General features: G+C 45.7%; 1 protein-coding gene across 3 annotated transcripts in view; it reads right to left on the minus strand.

The window, feature by feature from the left end:
* Nucleotides 1-10,504: 10,504 nt before the first annotated feature.
* apba2b (amyloid beta (A4) precursor protein-binding, family A, member 2b) overlaps nt 10,505-22,118 on the minus strand; it is a 781,711-nt gene continuing 770,097 nt past the window's right edge. For 2 of the 3 annotated variants that reach the window (XM_073024733.1, XM_073024734.1), the window contains 6 exons: nt 19,125-19,310; nt 18,467-18,646; nt 17,848-18,060; nt 16,501-16,620; nt 11,773-11,913; nt 10,505-11,573 (listed from right to left, as the gene is read on the minus strand). In XM_073024733.1, coding sequence (XP_072880834.1) covers nt 11,502-11,573; nt 11,773-11,913; nt 16,501-16,620; nt 17,848-18,060; nt 18,467-18,646; nt 19,125-19,310 — 912 coding nt within the window. In that variant the 3' untranslated portion in view covers nt 10,505-11,501. The remainder of the gene's footprint in view (nt 11,574-11,772; nt 11,914-16,500; nt 16,621-17,847; nt 18,061-18,466; nt 18,647-19,124; nt 19,311-22,118) is intronic. The other variant, XM_073024735.1, reaches the window with a different exon arrangement.

Raw genomic sequence — 22,118 nt, forward strand, 5'->3', positions numbered from 1 at the left:
AAGGAGTTTAAGAAAGAACTTAGGAGAGCTCGAAGGGGGCATGAGAAGGCCTTGGCATATAGGATTAAGGAGAACCCCAAGGCATTCTATGCATATGTGAAGAACAGACGGATGACAAAAATTTAGAAGATTGAGGGGGGATCTTATTGAAACGTATAAAATTCTAAAGGGATTGGACAGGCTAGATGCAGGAAGATTGTTTCCGATGTTGGGGAAGTCCAGAACGAGGGGTCACAGTTTAAGGATAAAGGGGAAGCCTTTTAGGACCGAGATGAGGAAAAACTTCTTCACACAGAGGGTGGTGAATCTGTGGAATTCTCTGCCACAGGAAACAGTTGAGGCCGGTTCATTGGCTATATTTAAGAGGAAGTTAGATATGGCCCTTGTGGCTAAAGGGATCAGGGGGTATGGAGAGAAAGCAGGTACAGGGTTCTGAGTTGGATGATCAGCCATGATCATACTGAATGGCGGTGCAGGCTCAAAGGGCAGAATGGCCTATTCCTGCACCTATTTTCTATGTTTCTATGTTTCTAAGAATGAAGGTGGGGGCACTAAAGGATTAAGAAAGCAACATGTGCCTGGAGGCGGAGGAGAGTGGGAAGGTCCTAAATGAACACTTCAGTATTCACAAGTGAAAAGGACCTTGATCAAGGTGAGGTCGAAATAGAACAGGCCTGTGTGCTGGACAATATTAAGTAAAAAGAAGTGTTGGATCTTCTTAAAAACATCAAGATTGATAAGTCCTCAGGGCCGGACATGATATACCCCAGGTTTTGTAGGAAGTGAGAGAAGAGATCATTGGAGCTATGATCTTTGAATCCTCTTTGGCTGCAGGAGATGTGCCGGAGGATTAGGGAATGGCGAATGTAGTTCCTTTGTTTAAAAAAGGTAATAGGGAGAATCCTTGGAACTATAGACCGGTGAGTCTTACGTCGGTGGTCTGCAAATTATTGGAAAGGATTCTTAAGGATAGGATCTACGTGCATTTGGAGAAGTACAGTCTACTCAAGGGATAGTCAACATGCCTTTGTGAAGGGAAGGTCATGCCTCACGAACCTGATTGAGTTTTTTGAAGAGGTAACAAAAGAAATTGATGAGGGTAGGGCAGTAAATGAGAGACTCATCCAGAAAGTCATGAGGCATGGGATCAGTGGAACCTTGGCTGTTTGGATAAAAAATTGGCTTATAGGAAGAAAGCAGAGGGTAGTAGTGGAAGGAAAATATTCTGCCTGGAGGTCGGTGACTAGTGGAGTGCCACAAGGATCTGTCCTGGGACCCCTGCTCTTTGTGATTTTTATAAATGACCTGGATGAAGAGGCGGAAGGATGGGTGAGTAAGATTGTGGATGACACGAAGATTGGAGGAGTTGTGGATGGAGCTGTAGTCGTCAAAGTTTACAAGAGGATATGGACAGGATGCAGAGTTCAATCCGGATAAGTGTGAGGTGATGCATTTTTGAAGGACAAACTAGAAGGCTGAGTACAGGGTTAATGTTGGTTACTTAAGAGTGTGGATGTTCAAATCCACACATCCCTCAAGGTCACTGCACATGTTGATGGGATAGTTAAGAAGGCCTATGGGATGTTAGGCTTCATTAATGGGGGATTGAGTTCAAGAGTAGAGAGGTTATGTTGCAACTCTACAAATCTCTGGTGAGATCACACTTAAGAGTATTGTGTTCAGTTCTGGTCACCTCATTATAGGAAGGATGTGGAAGCTATGGAGAGGGTGCAGAGGAGATTTACCAGGATGTTTCCTGGATTGGAAAACAAGTCTTATGAGGCAAGGTTAGCAGAGCTGGGACTTTTCTCTTTGGAGCATAGAAGGATGAGAGAGGACTTGATAGAGGTCTACAAGATTATGAGAGGCATAGATAGGGTAGATAGCCAGTACCTGTTTCCCAGGGCACAAATAGCAAACACCAGAGGGCATATGTACAAAGTTAAGGGAGGGAAGTTTAGGGGAGACATCAGGGGTAAGTTTTTTACACAGAGGGATGTGGGTGCCTGGAATGAATTGCCAGGGGTGGTGGTAGAGGCTAAAACATTAGGGGTATTTAAGAGCCTCTTGGACAGGCATATTGATGAAAGAAAAATAGAGGGTTACGTGGTAGTGTGGGTTTAGTATTTATTTTTTTAAGGAATATATGGGTTGGCAAAACATCGAGGGCTGAAGGACCTGTACTGTGCTGTAGTATTCTAGTGTTCTAGTGACATCTGCAGCCTCTCTTTTGTACACCCTGCTTGTTACTTCTTTGAAGGACTCTAACAGATTTGTCAGGCAAGATTTCCATTTACAGAAACCATATTGACTTTGACTCTTGGAGTATTGTCAACAGCTTTGGGCCCCATATCTCAGAAATGATGTGTTGTTATCGGCGAGAATCCAGAGGATGTTCATGAGGATGATTCTGGGAATGAAGGGGTTAACATATGAGGAACGTTTGGCAGCTTTGGGCCTGTACTCACTGGAACTTAGAAGAATGCGGAGGGATCTCATTGAAACCTATCAAATGTTGAAAGAACTAGATAGGGTGGATGTAGAGAGATGTTTCCTGTGGTGGGGGTATCCAGAACTATAGGGCTCAGCCTCAAAATTGAGGGGTGACCCTTTAGAACAGAGGTAAAGAGGAATTTTTTTTAGCCAGAAAGTAGTGAATCTGTGGAATGCCTGCCACAGAATGCAGTGGAGGCCAAGTCCGTGGGTATATTTAAGATGCAAGTGATCATTCCCTGGTCAGTCAGGGCATCAAAGGATATGGTGAGAAGGCAGGTGTATTGGGTTGAATGGGATCCAGGATCAGCCATGATTTAATAATGGAGCAGAATTGATGGGCGGAATGGCCTAATTCTGCCCTTATGTCTAAGACCTTTGAGTTTGCGAAGCACTTAGTCTTTCACAGTGAAGACTGGTGAAAAATACTCATTTAGTTCATCTGCCATTTCCTTGTCCCTGTTATTATTTCTCTGTCCTAATTTTCTTGCTGTCCTCTATTCACTCTCATTTCCCTCCAAATGATTCTTTTAGTTGCTCTCTATGGGATTTTAAAAGCTTTCCAACCCTGTATCTTACTGCTAATTTTTGTGCTCATTTCTCTATGCCCTCTCTTCTGTTTTTGCATTGCTTTGATTTCTCGTAACTACTATTTTACCATTTAAGTATTTCTTTGTTTATCTTGCACCTTCCTCATTTTTCCCATAACTGTTTCCCTTTCACCTGTACACAACCCCAGGTGAGACCACATCAAGTTCTCATCTCATCTGTACACAACCCCAGGTGTGGGCTCACCATGATTTCACGTGTACACAACCCCAGGTATGGTCACACCAAGAGTTCTCACCTGTACACAACCCAAGTGTGGCCTCACCATGATCTCATGTGTATGCAGTGCCATCATCAGTGGAAGTGAGGCTGCTGGCAATGGATTGATAGGTGAGGTAATCTCTTGTAATAGGTGTGATTGGCAACGATTCAAGGTGAGACTGGGGTCAGTCAGCATTGTGAGAACCACAATGGAGTGAGGCTGTTATTTCTCACGGTAATTCCTTTTGTTTATCCTGTTTTATTGAAGAAATTATTGATTCATAACATTGAATTCCAAAGAAGCAAAGGACGTGAAGCACAAAAGAACTGCTAGTTCATTTGAAATGGAATGGCTTAATGATACAGTAGAAACTGCTACACCAAAAGCTCATGAGGTCAGGAACGTGCAGCTACGAGAAATATTTATGTGTACAATACAGAATCTGGTGTTACTAGCATGTACTGTCACAATGCAAAAATCGCTGGAGAATTTGCAATGGGAAGAAGTGGAGTGAAATTTGGAAACTTGACTTTTTAAAGTATCATTTAGCAAGCAAATCACATACGGACATTGTGCAAAAGCTCCGGTGAGAAAATCCTTAATTACCCACTCCAGGCCTGCTTTTGTAAGAATGCAGATGATGAGAGTGAAAACAATCAAACCCAGAGGAGATCAAAGTTCTTATTGACAATGTTTTGCTGGCAGTTGGAATGAGTACCTCTATGTATTCAGTGTGCACATATTGTTGTCACTGGGCAAAAAAATTGCACAGATCAAGATTTTTGCGCACAATGGTCATTACAAGTTGGAGGGAATGTGTCCATTTGCAATCCCAGTAACTGTTCCCAGCCGAGCTACCTACGAAGCCATGACCTGCCAAACTTCAGCATGTCAGGTGGGAGAACAAAACCAGAACTGTTCTTGAATTCACATTGAACAGAAGCCTCTGGTATCAGCTGAAGCAGGTCTGCCCCCTGGTTCCACCTCCTATAATCTCAGCCCCTTGCTGCCCTGTTAAAAGTGGACTGCATCCATGACAACTGTGAGCAATCTTCTCCAACAGATAAGGTTCATATACAGGTCACTAGACAGTGAGACAATACAGAACCCCTCTTGGGTTTCTTCTGTCCAGACTGAGGACCGTTGATCCTTGATTGGGCAGAATTCTTGAAGGCTTCTCCCCTCGAAGGAGTCGTTTGGGCAGAGGCTGAATGTGTTGGGTCAAAAGCAGTTTTAGTTTGGGTTTGTGGAGCAAACTCAATGAGCCAAATGGCCTAATTATGCTCCTGTAATAAATAACAACTCAGTAAGACTGATCGTTTTCAGTGTCAGTCTGTTTAGGTCTCTAGTGGAATAAGACAGTAAGACATAAGCAGGAGTAGGCCATTTGACCCAGAAGAGAAATTTGCAAGAAGCAGACATATGAAACTCAGTTACCAGGCTGGAGTGACTTTTAACTTTAGACATTTATTCGAAGTTCCTGTTGACTCATTTCACTTCCCTTGAGTGTGGAGTTTGAGTACCACAGTATAACTACACGGTGATTCCAGGGATAGCCTGTAGTTCACTGTCCCACCAACACAACTAACTTCTGTCTTTCAGTTGAACTTCACCAGCTCTGTGCCATTACATTTGCATTTATTTCAAGTGCATTTGTATCAGGGCATAAAAATTCAGGTTCTATCTGTGTGCTGCCTTTAGTAAACCAAATACCCCAGGGTGCCTCACTGAGCGTCATTTGGTAGTGGGCCACATTAGGACAAAACATCAAAAGTTGGTCCAAAGGAGTGTATCTATTTTCTGTGTATTAAATGTTGTGATGTGTTCATTGTGGTAATCTGTCATGTATGTTGGGGTGTGGTAGAAGCAAATGAGTATTGTTGTGTATTCTTGCTTTATTTTGGTGAAGAACATGGGGTGCAGGAATGGGGATCCCAAAACAAGAGGAGAGGGTGCTGGAGTGTGTTTTACCTCTTTCTACAACACTTTGCATTTGGCAGGTAAGGATAATCGTGGGATTGTCCTCTTCCGTGGGATGAGGGGAAGATCAACATTGATCTCCTTGAATGGTGGAGTAGGCTTGAGGAGAAAACCCTTCCTGCTTGTGTCTTATGTTCTTGTGAATGTGTATGTAATGGCCTTTCTGTAATGTTTCACTGCTAATATAATGGTTTTGCTGTAGCAGCAGTGACTGGAGATAATGGGGGCTTTGGAATGTGTGCCATCCAATGAGAGGTGTGTTGTTTCTTGTGTGTCTGAGAGAAGGTTTCGTGGTCTTTAGTTTGGCAGAAGATGTCAGAACGGGGAAGTTGTAGTCTGCAGGATGGAGTGGACTAGGAATGAGGTCAGGAGTCGATGCCCGGGGGGAAAATTGATGGAGAACAAACAGGCAGGAAAACTGTGAGCCCCAGCATTGCGCATTAGACTGTTTCATGAGAATGGGCCCTTTTCCTGTTTTGTTTCTTTACTAACCATATAGTCAAATTAAGAATTATAAAACACAATCGTTTAATTGCATATTGTGTACTGTTTGTTATTTCATGGTACTGATTTGTAACAGCTGAACACATCACGCGGCATCCACCCAAACAAGATTTCCCAAGTTTGGCCGGGCCGGAGACTGTCTTCCCAGAGATTATGCCGCTAGCCAAGCCTGAGAGTTACATGTGTAAATGTTCTCTTCCTCTTTACATGGCCAGTAGACAGTGGCTTACTGCTGGTTTCTGAAGTTGCAGATGTTTTGGAGGACAGTTGTATGCCAGACATTACTGCTGGGCGTGTGATTGTCCGGGCAGTACAGAAGCCACAGCTGTCACATGCCAGTGTCCTGCCAGTCTGGAGAGTGCCAGTGTCTCATGGAATTATCCTGCCGGTCTGGAGAGTGCCAGTGTCTCATGGAATTATCCTGCCGGTCTGGAGAGTGCCAGTGTCTCATGGAATTATCCTGCCGGTCTGGAGAGTGCCAGTGTCTCATGGAATTATCCTGCCGGTCTGGAGAGTGCCAGTGTCTCATGAAATTATCCTGCCGGTCTGGAGAGTGCCAGTGTCTCATGGAATTATCCTGCCGGTCTGGAGAGTGCCAGTGTCTCATGAAATTATCCTGCCGGTCTGGAGAGTGCCAGTGTCTCATGGAATTATCCTGCCGGTCTGGAGAGTGCCAGTGTCTCATGGAATTATCCTGCCGGTCTGGAGAGTGCCAGTGTCTCATGGAATTATCCTGCCGGTCTGGAGAGTGCCAGTGTCTCATGGAATTATCCTGCCGGTCTGGAGAGTGCCAGTGTCTCATGGAATTATCCTGCCGGTCTGGAGAGTGCCAGTGTCTCATGGAATTATCCTGCCGGTCTGGAGAGTGCCAGTGTCTCATGGAATTATCCTGCCGGTCTGGAGAGTGCCAGTGTCTCATGAAATTATCCTGCCGGTCTGGAGAGTGCCAGTGTCTCATGGAATTATCCTGCCGGTCTGGAGAGTGCCAGTGTCTCATGGAATTATCCTGCCGGTCTGGAGAGTGCCAGTGTCTCATGGAATTATCCTGCCGGTCTGGAGAGTGCCAGTGTCTCATGCCAGTGCCCTGCTAGTTTGGAGAGTGCAGCCCGCAGAAATCACAGGACCCACCTCTAGAATCCCCACGGGACAATGTCATTACAGCACCAGCACATGGTGTCCAGGTTGACATGTGCACTGATTGACTGAGAAAGACAATGCATGGTGAGGAAAATTCAAACGTCAGACCAGGAGCAGGCACCCATTTCATCTCTCAAGCCAATGAGAAGTTGCTGTGGGTTTTTCAAGCAGCTGCACAAGTACATCTTCCCAGAATGGACAGCTGACTCAATGCAAGGCCGGCTGGAAGTTCCGATCTAGGACCCTTCTCTCTGTTCTTCCAGAGAAGGTGAGCTCTTCTGTTTAAATATGTTCAATTCTACCCATTGAATGCTGAATGCTGATTGAATCTGTGCATGAATGCACACACACTCACACACGAACCCTCACATGCACACACACTCACACAAACCCTCACACGCCCACACACACTGACACACAAACCCTCACACGCGCACACACTGACACACAAACCCTCACACGCGCACACACTGACACACAAACCCTCACACGCACACACAAACACTCTCACACACAATCCCTCACACGCGCACACACACACTCACACATAATCCCTCACACGCACACACAAACCCTCACCCTCTCACACCCATATAGATCATTGATGCCTCCTGTAGGCCTGTAATTATGTCCAGATGTACAGATTGAAGTTTGGAGAGGGACAGGACCTTGATGAGATGGCCCTTGGAGTAAAGTGTAGGAAAGCCATCATTAAACTGGAAAACATGCAGTGATTTCCAAAGATGCTGCCGAGACTCGAGGGACTGTGTCATAGCGAGTGGTTGAACAGGCTAGGACCTTTTTTGTTGGTGTGTAGGAGACTGAGTGATGAGCTTATAGAGATATGCCTTAATAGGGTGAAGAAACATCACCTTTTTCATAGGAAAGGGAACTTAAAACTAGCAGGCAGCAATAGACAATAGACAATAGGTGCAGAAGTAGACCATTTGGCCCTTCGAGCCTGCACCGCCATTTTGAGATCATGGCTGATCAATTCCTATCAATACCCGGTTCCTGCCTTGTCCCCATATCCCTTGATTCCCCTATCCATAAGATACCTATCTAGCTCCTTCTTGAAAGCATCCAGAGAATTGGCCTCCACTACCTTCCGAGGCAGTGCATTCCAGACCCCCACAACTCTCTGGGAGAAGTTTTTCCTTAACTCTGTCCTAAATGACCTACCCCTTATTCTCAAACCATCTGGAACATATTTCCTGCCTCTATCTTGTCCAATCCCTTAATAATCTTATATGTTTCAATCAGATCCCCTCTCAATCTCCTTAATTCCAGCGTGTACAAGCCCAGTCTCTCTAACCTCTCTGCGTAAGACAGTCCAGACATCCCAGGAATTAACCTCGTGAATCTACGCTGCACTTCCTCTACAGCCAGGATATCCTTCCTTAACCCTGGAGACCAAAACTGAACACAATACTCCAGGTGTGGTCTCACCAGGGCTCTGTACAAATGCAAGAGGATTTCCTTGCTCTTGTACTCAATTCCCTTTGTAATAAAGGCCAACATTCCATTAGCCTTCTTCACTGCCTGCTGCACTTGCTCATTCACCTTCAGTGACTGATGAACAAGGACTCCGAGATCTCTTTGTATTACTCCCTTACTCAACTCTACACCGTTCAGATAATAATCTGCCTTCCTGTTCTTACTCCCAAAGTGGATAACCTCACACTTATTCACATTAAACGCCATCTGCCAAGTATCTGCCCACTCACCCAGCCTATCCAAGTCACCCTGAATTCTCCTAACATCCTCATCACATGTCACACTGCCACCCAGCTTAGTATCATCAGCAAATTTGCTGATGTTATTTTCTATGCCTTCATCCAAATCGTTAACGTAAATGGTAAACAGCTGTGGTCCCAATACCGAGCCCTGTGGCACCCCACTAGTCACCACCTGCCATTCCGAGAAACACCCATTCACCGCTACCCTTTGCTTTCTATCTGCCAACCAGTTTTCAATCCATGTCAATGCCTTCCCCCCGATGCCCTGAGCTTTGATTTTACCCACCAATCTTCTATGTGGGACCTTATCAAATGCCTTCTGAAAAGCAGTTTAATGTGAGAGTGTAAAATTTAAAAGGGGAAACTTCACACCCAGAGGATGCTGTGTATATGGAATGAGTTGTTGGAGGAGATGGTTGAGGCAGGTATACATTTGGATAGAACTGGTTTAGAGTTATCAGGGCAATTGGGACAGGCTTGGGCAACATTGTCAGCCTGGCTGAGTAGGGCCAAAGGGCCTGTTTCTATGCTGTAATGACCTTTGTACCTGCATCCTCAACCTATTTGCCCTACATTCCAGAGATGGTGTTGTCCTCTGAGCAGCCAAGGCTTCCCTTCCCCACAAAGTCATCACTGACACTAAGCAGAAGAGAACAGTCCATCTCCTGACTCGCTGGTAATATCCTGTTGTTTTATGGTTTAAATCATCAAAGTATTCAATGGGGCAAGGGCTTGCATGAACTCAGACTGCACAGTGATGTGTCCACATCCCTACCCACCCACCCCCGTGACTGTCCTTTGCCCCTACCCCCTTCCTGCACAGGAGTGAACAGAGAAATCATTCAATGAGGATGTGGGAGGGAGCAGAAACCGGCCAGGAATGAAGCTAGCAGCCCAGAGATTTTATAGGAAAATGTGTGGACCTTCAACCTTATCTTGAGTTTATGGTGGGTCTAGAATTTGGGGCTGTTTAACCTGGTGTCTCTAAGTGTTGTGACTAAGCAGGGCCACTCCCAGTGATGATGGGTACCTGTCCCAGTAACGTAGCTGGTGGCAGTGAGCATATTCCACTTCTCCAGTGGTGCTTCTGATGATGTGAGGGGGACAGTTAACTATGCAGAGAATACTCACAAAAATCAGCAGCAGCCTTCCATTAGCACAAACCTCAGAACTGTGCCTGAAACCTTGTCCATGCCAAAGGTCTAGGTGGGCTGCAGTGGGAGGAACTGGGATACCCATCTGTTCATCCGACCAACCACTCTGTCTCTGTACCCCACTAACAGAAGGAAACGACTGAGAATCATGCAAAAATTCAGTAATGAACATAACAGCCTCCAGCCTGAACAGGAGAGCCATCAAACAGCTGCCTGTTTAAACATGACAGGTGACCATGGTGTTACTGGGTGTTGTGTTCCCAAAAAACCATCTTTATCACTATCTTCTGTAACATGACATGGCATCATTTGTACATATGTCAAGAAATGAGTTTGGAAAGAACATACTCATTTATTTATTTTCACGATGCACTCCATCGGTTGAGTCCGGCCATAGGTGTTGTGTCCTCGCTGTCTATGTGATATGTGGAGTCTCATACCGTTTGGCAGCAGTGGCATCCATCACAGGAGTAGCTAAGCCACACATGAAGACCAGGAGCTGGACTTGGTTGTCAGAGGCTATTTGAGACACACACCACTAGGAACGTTTAACAGGTAATGGGAGCTGTAAGTTGTATAAATATATTTTAACATTTGCAAAGAAAATATATAAATTATTAGTTAACTTAATGGCAAATGAAAACAAGTTTTGTGAGCAAGCTCACTCTGTAGTTTGACACAAAACATTAAATGAGTTGATTTATTTTTTGTACCTTGCAAATTGTATTGAACCCTGTAGATTAAAGATAATTTTTATATTATTCCAAACAAATAAGTTTGTGACAATTGGCTTTCCACAGCATTTTATGCTCAGATTTTGCCTCTGTTCATCCTGTTATTTCAACAACTAGCCCCACCCCCATGCTCTTCCCAATCCCTGGTCCTCTTGCCTCCTTTCCTCTCCAGTAGGAGTTGTGCTGGATCTATCCCACTGATACTCTAATGCCAACTGTTGTTAACACTTATTTCAGATTCTGTTACATCACCTTCACACAACAGTCACTTATAGACCAACTACAGAATCTGTCCTGTTCCAACTGTGCCAACGAGGAGGAACACGAGTAACATTAGGCCTCTAATGGCAACCACAACATTCCAAAACACAAATGGCAAAGACTTAATGTAACCAATTTGCCCAGCAAAAACACACTGTGCAAGCAAAATCCAGACCTGCCTCCAGCAACCAACAAGAGACATCTGCACTGTTGCACTGAGTGGGATGAATGTACAAAGGAATTTCCCTGTAAAGAGTGAGAGAGCTCAATGGTAATTGGCTGACAGGTATCCCAGTGTCCTCACAACTAAAGATAACAGATTGTCACGGAATTCACCTCTTCATTGGACACTGTGTTCTTTATTGCAAATCCACAGCCCGTGGCAGTGACATTTGTCTTCAATAACTTTGAAAGGAAACTGGTCTGATATCCTAAAATGCAAAGTATTTTTGTCTTTTCCAGCAGTGCCTCAATGGGAGCGGCCGTTGTTGGTAAGGAGTGAGGGTAGAGACATGCAGACACACAGACTGACAAGACAGACACAAGGAGCAGATGCATACACACACCACGCGCACAGGACTCGGGAGGAATTGGCATAGTCATCAGTCCACTGGTCATCTTTTCCCCATAAAGAAGTTTCGGTAGATTTGCTGGAAGCTCTTGTTCACCGAGGAGGGGTTGTCCACTCTCAGATGTACAACGGTGTTTCCTGTCCAGTCAGGAGCCTGAACATAGCAGCTGGCATTGTCTTCATGTGAATCTACAATTATTGAAAGTTACACAATTAAAAATTTCTATTTCATTCACATCAAACAGACAGAGAGAGTGAGAGAGTGTTGGAAGAAAATTAGGTGCGAAGAATCAAAAGAGATGGAAAACTAAGTAGAAGTGGAGAGAGAAAGGGGACTGTGGATGAGGGAATAGGAAAGAAGTTATCAATAAAGACCAGGAGTTCTTACCTCTCCCACTGAATTAGACAGGGCCTGGACGATCTTCTCATGGGCTGTAGCCACAACACTCTGCCCATTAATATCAATGATGCGATGACCCACTCTGACTCCACCACGTTCTGCAATACCACCTCGCATCAAGCTACAGATCTGTAACAAAGACCGGGTGCATGCTCAGGGACTGTTTGTCTCACTTCCATCAGGGAGGAGTCTGTGTCCACACCAAGGCCACCAGATTCCAAATCTGGATACTTTCTCCAAACAGCAATGCTGATCAACAACTCCACCTACTTAACCCACCCCACCAGTACTTTATCATTTTCTGCCAGTCACCTCCTGAACCTAGCATCACTTTATGGACAAACACCTATCAGCTATCTTATAGATAGATAGATAGAGTTGTAAACACGAGGAAATCTGCAGATGCTGGAAATTCAAGGAACACACACAAAATGCTGGAGGAACACAGCAGACCAGGCAGCATCTATAGGAAGAAGCACGGTCAACGTTTCAGGCCAAGACTCTTCATCAGTCGTCCTGACGAAGGGCTTCGGCCTGAAATGTCGACTGTACTTCTTCCTATAGATGTTGCCTGGCCTGCTGCGTTCCACCAGCATTTTGTGTGTGTTACTTGATTTTTATTTGTTGCTTGTTTTTTTTTAATTATTATTGCATTCTTTATCATGTTGTGATTTTTTTTTGCTACATTGGATCTGGAGTAACAACCATTTTGTTCTCTATACAGTTGTGTACTGGAAATGACATTAAACAATCTTGAATCATGGTTTTAGCTTCACGGATCCTATAATATTCTTACCGAGTGCAAAACTGTGGATCCAATTTGCTCAGAACCTGGTGCAGTCCACTACTGCCACTTACTGATGCTACACTGCAATAGAGTCAGGCTGAACAACATCCCCACACTCAGAGATACCATGTCCTCATGACAACCATCACAGGGCATTTGGTGAACAGCAAATTCATCAGCAGCAAATAAAGAATAACACTCACTGCCAGGGCAGAAACACCCAGGCCAGCATTAAAAAAGGCACAGCAATGCCTCGACTTAGAAATTTGTGCAGGTTCAGCCCATCATCTAAAACTCTGACAAACTTCTATAGCTGCACAGTGGAGAGCATCCTGACTGGTTGCACCATGGCCTCGTATGGAAACACCAATGCCCAAGAACAGAAAAGCCTACAAAACAAAGTGGATACAGACCAGTCCATTGCAAAGCCTTCTCCACTATTGGAGCGCTGTTGCAGGGAAAGCACCATCCATCAAGGACATCCACTGTCTAGGTCACAATCTCTTCTCATAGCTGCCATCAGGAAAAAGGTACAGCAGCTTCATGTCCCTCACCACCAAGTTATTACCCTTCAGCCATCAAGCTCTCGAACTTGTGCAGATAACTTCACTCACCCCAACACTGAACTGATTCCACAACCTATGCACTAACTTTCAAAGATTCTGCAACTCATCTTCTCAATGTTATCTATTTTTCCACATAGTTTTTGCATTTGCACAATTTATTTTCTTTTGTACATTGGTTGTTTGTCTTTGTGTGCAGTTTTTCATTGATTCTGTTGTATTTGTTGTGAAAGCCCACAAGAAAATGAATCTCAGGATTGTACATGGTGACATATATGCACTTTATACTTTTGAACTTTAAATGTACAGAGTAGAAGGATATGGACAATGTGTAGGCAGGAAGGGTTAGTTTAATTCTGTGTTTAGCTCACACTTTAATGAGTTTGGCACAACATTGTGGGCCGAAGGACCATTGTGGCTTGAAGGTATTACACTGTTCTATGTTCTGTAAACATTATCATTGTACCTGCCTCTACCACCTGGTCTGGAAGCAAAATCCAGATAAACAGCAACATTCATTTGAAAAACATACCCCTCAGACCTTTAAACTTCTCTCCTTTCACCTTAAATCTCTGGTTCTAGGTCTGCTTCTAATTCCGCCACCCTGGGGAAAAGATTCTGCCTTTCTGTTGTATCCACGTCCCACATTATTTGATAAAGCTCTGTCAGGTCACCCCTCCACCTCTGACATTCCAGTGAGGACAAACTCAGCCTATTGAATCTCTCTTCAGAAGCAAGCTCCACTCCTGTCACCACCCTGGCAAATCTCATCTGCACTCTGTGTCACTGCTACATCAGACCTGTAGTGAAGCAGCCTAAACCCTACACAACACAACACTGGTAATGACTGCAGCGTAGCATCTCGCAATGTGTGTACATCATTCTATTGTGGCAGTTGCACAGTAGCTTTTCCCTATAACTCAGGCTCTTTATTCCTGACCACATCCTCATCAATCTTCTCCACATTCTCTCCAGCTTAATAATGATTTTTCTATAATAAGGAATTCAAAACTCGACACCATGTGGCCTCACAAACCAGTTGTATAACTGCAACATAGCACCTAATTCCTGTGCTCACTGTCCTGACTGATGAAGGCCAGTGGGCCAGGTGCCACCATCGCCACCACAAGCAAGAGAAAATCTGCAGGTGCTGGAAATCTGAGCAACACACACAAAATGCAGAAGGAACTTAGCAGGCCAGGTAGCATCCATGGAAAAAAGTACAGTCGATGTTTCAGGCCGAAACCCTTCAGCAGGATTGGAGAAAAAAAGCTGAGGAATAGATTTGAAAGGTGGGTGGAGGAGGAGGAGGAGAGAGAAACACCAGGCAACAGGTGAAACTCGAAGGGGGAGGGATGAAACAATGAGCTAGGAAGTTGATTGGTGAAAGAGACGGAAGGCCTTGGAAGAAAGGAAAAAAGATGGGGAGGAGCATCAGAAGGCGGTGATGGACGGGCAAGGAGATAACATGAGAGAGGGAAAAGGGGATGGGAAATGGTGAAGGAGGGTGGGCATTACTAGATGTTTGAGAAATCAATATTCATGCCATCAGGTCGGAGACTACACAGATGAAATACAAGGTGTTGTTCCCCCAACCTAGGTGTGGCTTTATCCCGACAGTGGAGGAGGCCATGGTGGACATATTAGAATGGGAATGTGGAATTAAAATGGGTGGCCACTGGGAGATCCCACTTGTTCTGGCAGACAGAGGGTAAATGCTCGGCAAAGCGGTCTCCCAATCTACATTGGGTCTCACCGATATACAAGAGGCCACACCCGGAGCACCAAACACAGTATATGACTCCAACAGACTCACATGTGAAATGTCACCTAACATGAAAGGACTGTTTGGGGCCCTGAATGGTAGTGAGGGAGGAGTTGTAGGGGCAGGTGTAGCACTTGTTACTTTTGCAAGGATGAGTGCCAGGAGAGAGATCAGTGGTGAGTGACGAGTGGGAGTGATCCCTGTGGAAAGCAGAAAGTCCGGGGACAGGGAAAGATCTGTTTGGCAGTGGGTTCCTGTTGGAGGTGGTGGAAGTTTCGGAGAATTCAATTCATGGAGGCAGGTGGCATGGTAGGAGAAGACAATAGGAAGCCTATCCCTGATAGGGTGGCCGGAGGATGGGATTATAATAGAAATAATCGAAATTTATGATATAAATTATAAACCAACGGTCTCTCACTGCTACCTGGACTATACCTCATTCCACCCTGCTACTTGTAAAAACACCATCCCCTTCTTTCAATGACTCCATTTGCTCTCAGGATGAGGCTTTTCATTCTAGAATGAAGAAGATGTCTTCCTTTTTCCCTTCCTCCACCATTAATGCTGTCCTTAACCGCATCTCTGCCATTTCATGCATGTCTGCTCTTAACCCATCCTCCGTCCACCCTACAAGGGATAGGGTTCCTCTTGTCCTCACGTATCACCCCACCAGCCTCTGTGTCCAGCTTGTAATTCTCCGAAACTTCCACCACCTCCAACTGGATCCCACCACCAAACACATCTTTCCTCCCCACTTTCTGCTTTCCACAGAGATCACTCCCTATGCAACTCCCTTGTCCATTCATCCCCCTCCCACTGATCTCCCTCCTGGCACTTATCCTTGCAAACGGAACAAGTGTTACACCTGCCCCTACACCTCCTCCCTCACTACCATTCAGGGCCCCAGACAGTCCTTCCAGGTGAGGTGACACTTCACCTGTGAGTCTGTTGGGGTCACATACTATGTTCAGTACTCCCGGTGTGGTCTCCTGTATATCGGTGAGACCCAATGTAGATTGGAAGACCAGTTAGCCAGGCACCTAGGCTCTATCTGCCATAAAAAGTGCGATCTCCGAGTGGCCACCCAATTTAATTCCACTTCCAATTCTCATTCCAATTTGTCCATCCATGGCCTCCTCCACTGTCAGGATAAGAACACACTGAGGTTGGAGGAACAACACCTTATATTCTGTTTGGGTAGCCTCCAACCTGATGGCATGAACATTGATTTCTCGAACTTCTAGTAATGTCCCGCCTTTACCATTTCCCATCCCCTTGTCCCTCTCTCATGTTATCACCTCCCTCTGGTGCTCCTCCTCCCACCCCCTTTCCTCTTTCTTCCAAGGCCTTCTATCTCTTTCACCAATCAACTTCCCAGCTCTTTGCTTCATCCCTCCCCCTCCAAGTTTCACTGATTGCCTGGTGGTTCTCTCTCCCCTCCACCCACCTTTCAAATCTACTCCTCAGCTTTTTTTGTCCAGTCCTGCCAAAGGGTTTCAGTCCAAAACTTCATTTGTTCTCTTTTCCATAGATGCTGCCTGGCCTGCTGAGTTCCTCCAGCATTTTGTGTGTGTCTGTCGAGCTGTGTCACTGATACTCACGATGCCGTTCTGCACACTGAAACCCAGCTGGTACTTGAGGTCAGGCCGTTTAATCAGCACCGTGATGACAGGGGGACAGCTCACGATGTTGAGCTTCACTTCAACCTGGTTCTTCAGTCCCTGTGAATGAGACACCTCATTAAAGCACACTGTACGGAGGAATGTGCATCAAGGAGCAGGGCTTGCATACCTCCTGGCCTCACAAGGGACAGCAAAGTGTCTCATCAATGTTCAGCGACAGGCAGCTGGTGTACATGTGAGGAAGCATGCATTCACTGTGAGACTGTGTGTGGAGCACAGTGCATCACTGAGAGTGTGTGTCACTGTGTCACAGTATCACTGAGAGACTGTGTGTGGAGCACAGTGCATCACTGAGAGTGTGTGTCACTGTATCACTGAGAGTGTGTGTCACTGTGTCACAGTATCACTGAGAGACTGTGTGTGGAGCACAGTGCATCACTGAGAGTGTGTGTCACTGTGTCACAGTATCACTGAGAGACTGTGTGTGGAGCACAGTGCATCACTGAGAGTGTGTGTCACTGTGTCACAGTATCACTGAGAGACTGTGCAGAGACAGACAGACATACTTTATTGATCCCGAGGGAAACTGGGTTTCGTTACAGCTGCACCAACCAAGAATAGTGTAGAAATATAGCAATATAAAAACCATAAATAATTAAATAGTAATGTTAATTATGCCAAGTGGAAATAAGTCCAGGACCAGCCTATTGGCTCAGGGAGTCTGATACTCCGAGGGAGGAGTTGTAAAGTTTGATGGCCACAGGCAGGAATGACTTCCTATGACACTCAGTGTTGCTTCTCGGTGGAATGAGTCTCTGGCTGAATGTACTCCTGTGCCTAACCAGTACATTATGGAGTGGATGGGAGACATTGTCCAAGATGGCATGCAACTTGGACAGCATCCTCTTTTCAGACACCACCGTCAGAGAGTCCAGTTCCACCCCCACAACATCACTGGCCTTGTGAATGAGTTTGTTAATTCTGTTGGTGTCTGCTACCCTCAGCCTGCTGCCCCAGCACACAACAGCAAACATGATAGTGGATCGCTGTGTCACAGTATCACTGTGCGACTGTGCAGAGCATAGTGTATACCAGAAGTGTTTGGTGTGTGTAAGTGTGTGGATTTGGACACAATTACATGACGTGCAGGGGTCACTTACTCCAAGCTGCCATATAGACAGGAGGTAGGAACACTCTAGCCTCAGCCACAGGGTGGGAAGAGCTCAGTGCATGACCAACGAAGGCACCCATATCAGAGATTACGCACCCTCTCCTCTCTGGACCTTGGGACCAGTAAAACATCAGTGTATGGGCTACAGCTCCTACCTTGATTATTCCCTGACAGGTGGCGAGAGGCAGCCCCACTAGGCTGGTGCCGTTGATGGACATGATCTGGTCTCCAATGCTCAGCTTCCCTGAGCGAGCAGCTGGCCCTCCGTTCATCATGTTTGCCAGGATGACTGTGGGGAGGATTGAGCCCCACCCCGATTCCACAATCACCACCCCGAAGATTTCCCCCTTCAGCTTCTCAACATGTAGCTAACAAAACCAACAAGACAAGAGGAAAAAGCATCAGGAGCAGGATAAGAATCCATCACGTCAGTTACAACTATGTCAACGCACTATCCAGCAAAATTATTGCGGCTGAATACAAGGAAATCCGGAGTCAGGAGCCGTGTCTGGCGGAGAGGACGAATCGTCTGCACTTGACCAGGGGTGGGTGTGACACAGTCTGCAGTTGGCCAAGGGGGGGAGGGGCTCAGTGCAGTATTGTGGTGCATGCTGTGGGCATGGGGAGAGTGTGCATGGGTAGACTAGGCAGGGGAGAGATTGGGCAACTTGATTACCAAAGGTGAGGCTAGATGTGTTTCAGTGGCCTGTGAATGGAAGGTGTGTTTCTTGGGGAGTGGGTTATCATTGTTGAGGAGGATCATGTCACACAAACCTCCTTGCAGTTGGCTGAGTTGGAGTAGTGGATAAGGTCGTCGTTGTACAGCTCCTGGGTGTTGATAATGTCACTATACTCCTTCTGGCTGAGGTCCTCAGGATTAATGCCATTGGCTCGCAGGAATTCTTGATAGGCCACACTAAAGGCCTGTCCAATAGATTGAGCAATGAGCTGTGCCTGCAGTGAACAAGGATGTTAATGAACATCGACTTCACAGAGGATGGCCTGTAAACTCCGCCACGTACACACCAATGTATCCACAATAACACACAAAACCCTTTGTTAATTACTCAAATGCTATACAGAAGCACAAGACTTCTCAATGGGTGAAAGGCTACAGAAATTGAATTTTAAACACAAAGTATACTGCAGATGCTGTGTTTGCACATGTAGAAATTGAATTTAATGCCTGCTGGTTTAATCCTTAAAATCTACAAGGAATCCCCCACTGTGCCCCCTGAGCTCAAAGCCGGTTCAGGACCCATCATCGTGTGGTCAGGAACACACCACCATTCTGCCAGGTATGGCAAGATCCTGGCGAGATCCCAGTCTCGAGGCTGTGGCAGAAGGGACATCCCATGAATTCCCCACCCACTCCCCACACCTCTCTGCCTCTCTCAAGGGAAAAATCCAGGAAGGGCTGTCTTGTACTCACATCCTCTGACTCAAACACATGGCACACCATCTTGTACTGTTTCTTGCCCTCCTGTGACCCTGGGGTGGTCTCGATACAGTCCTGGGAGGTTACTCGTGGCACCCGTCTCCGCGCCATCAAAACCACAATGTTGCCGATGTCAGCGATGTAGGAGATGGTGCGGAGGGCGTGGTCCATCATTGGCTCCTGGAAGAGGTGTTACAACATAATACTCAATCCACTCGTAGACACAGCCTCCACCACAAGCTGAAGAAATCTCAACCCACGGCACAACTGAGCCCTGCAACAGCACAGCAGCCAACATACAAATGCTGGCTGCTTTGACCGTTAAACAACAGGTTAGTTCCTGTTTCTGTTCCAGGTCTGGTGATTCAGGAGCCAACAGTCTCTGTCAACATTCAGGCCACGCCCTCTCAGAGGGAGGCTGGGAACAGACAGAGGGCAACAATGTCAGGGCATAAGACTGAGGGTGGGGGACACTCCTGAAGGAGCTCTCTCCCCACCACCAGGACTAGCTGCAGGAGGCACTGCCTCAAGACGGCAATGTCTACCATCGAGATGAGCCCATTTCACAACTCCCATCTGGCAAGAGCTACAGAAGCCCGAAGAACAGCTACTTCCTTCAACCTTAATCACAACACCACCACAACTCCATTCACATTTTTGTTCTAATTGTGTTCTTTCCTGTAAAATGGGTATATAAATTTGTTTTTCTGGTCAATGCTGCTTATCTGATGTTCTGTACCCGTGCTGCTGCTGCAACCTGAGATGACATACTGTTTTATAGACAGTAGTAACCATTTTTTAATCTGCCTATAGCTACTGGCTTGTAAATATTGAATGTCTGTACCTTGTGTTGTAAATAAACTTTTATAGTTTTATAAAAAAAAAGGGGCAGTAACTGAGGGAGGGTCACACAATGGGAGGGGCAGTAACTAAGGGGGGTCTCACTGTGTGAATAATATTTTAATTTGAATCAATTACTGTCTTGTAAATACTGAATGTTTGTACTTCGTGAATTTGTTGTCTATACTTCTATAGTTTTGTAAAAAAAAGGGTTGGAACTAAGGAAGGGTCACACCATGGGAGGAGCATACTGAGAGAGGTTCACACTGTAGGAGCATTTGAAAATTTGCTACAGAATGGCCAAAGAACAATTTTGGAGACTGCCAGAGGCTTTGGGAGTGTGGAATATCACCTCGGCAGTTTCCTTTCCTGGAAGAACTCTGGTTAAGTTTTTCAGTCTGTGGCTGAGTAATGGCATGGCTGGTGGATTGTTTGAGTCTAACCTTGCTGGGAGCAAGAATGGATTTATTTTGTTTGTGACAGTGGAAAACTCCGTTTGGAGTGCCTAGCCCAGGGTAACTGGATGAAGAGGACTTTAGAGCATCGGATGGAAGAACGGACTGGCCCAGGGAGACGTCTTTATTCACAGCATGGACTTCCCTGCCTACCCATTCCTTTTTCCCTCCTGTCCCATCTCGTCTCTGAACTGTTTTCTTTTTGACTGATTGCTGGTGTTCCGCTGGGTGTAGACGATATAGTAAGTTTAAACTTGATGGAGAAGATCCTGAGAGGATGGATTTATGAACATTTGGAGAGGTATAATATGATTAGGATTTGTCAAGGGCAGGTCGTGCTTTACGAGCCTGATTGAATTTTTTGAGGATGTGACTAAACACATTGATGAAGGAAGAGCAGTAGATGTAATGTACATGGAAGGCATTTGATAAGGTACCCCATGAGAAAGTTATTGAGAAAGTAAGGAGACATGGGATCCAAGCTTTATGGATCCAGAACTGGCTTGCCCACAGAAGGCAAAGAGTGGTTGTAGATGGGTCATATTTTGCATGGAGGCCAGTGACCAGTGTTGTGCCTCAGGGATCTGTTCTGGGACCCTTACTCTTCGTGATTTTTATAAATGACCTGGATGAGGAAGTGGAGGGATGGGTTAGTAAGTTTGCTGATGACACCAAGGTTGGAGGTGTTGTGGATAGTGTGGAGGGCTGTCAAAGGTTACAGCGGGGCATTGATAGGATGCAAAACTGGGCTGAGAAGTGGCAAATGGAGTTCAACCCAGATAAGTGTGAAGTGGTTCATTTTGGTAAATCAAGTATGATGGCAGAATATAGTATTAATCTTAAGACTCTTGGCAGTGTGGATGATCAGAGGGATATTGGGGTCCGAGTCCATAGGATGCTCACAGCAGCTGCGCAGGTTGACTCTGTGGTTAAGAAGGCGTATGGTGTATTGGCCTTCATCAATCATGGAATTGAATTTAGGAGCCGAGAGGTAATATTGCAGCCAAATAGGACTCTGGTCAGACCCCACTCGGAGTACTGTGCTCAGTTCTGGTTGCCTCACTACAGGAAGGATATGGAAGCAGTAGAAAGGTTGTAGAGGAGATTTACAAGGATATTACCTGGATTGGGGTGCATGCCTTATGAAAACAGGTTGAGTAAACTCGGCCTTTTCTCCTTGGAGCAACGGAGGATGAGAGGTGACCTGATAGAGGTGTATAAGATGATGAGAGCCACTGATCGTGTGGATAGTCAGGGGCTTTTTCCCAGGGCTGAAATGGTTGCCACAAAAGGACACAGGTTTAAGGTGCTGGAGAGTAGGAGACGTCCAGGGTAAGTTTTTTACTCAGAGAGTGGTGAGTGCATGGAATGGGCTGCCAGCAATGGTGGTGGAGGCACATACAATAGGGTCTTTTAAGAGACCTTTGGAAAGGTACATGGAGCTTAGAAAAATTGAGGGCTATGGGTAAGCTAGTAATTTCTAAGGTAGGGACGTTCAGCACAACTTTGAGAGCCAAAGGGCCTGTATTGTGCTATAGATTTTCTTATGTTTCTAAATTTCTAACTGTGTAGTGGACCGTCATGTCGAGCTGCAGCTTCAGGAGGCCAGCACTGCAGTTGTATGCGGAGGCTGTGGGCTCAGGACTTACAGCTTGCCCGTTCAAATTACTGGCTTTAAACTGTACAGTGTACT

The sequence above is a fragment of the Hemitrygon akajei genome, chromosome 21, assembly GCF_048418815.1.
Source record: "Hemitrygon akajei chromosome 21, sHemAka1.3, whole genome shotgun sequence".
NCBI lineage: Eukaryota > Metazoa > Chordata > Chondrichthyes > Myliobatiformes > Dasyatidae > Hemitrygon > Hemitrygon akajei.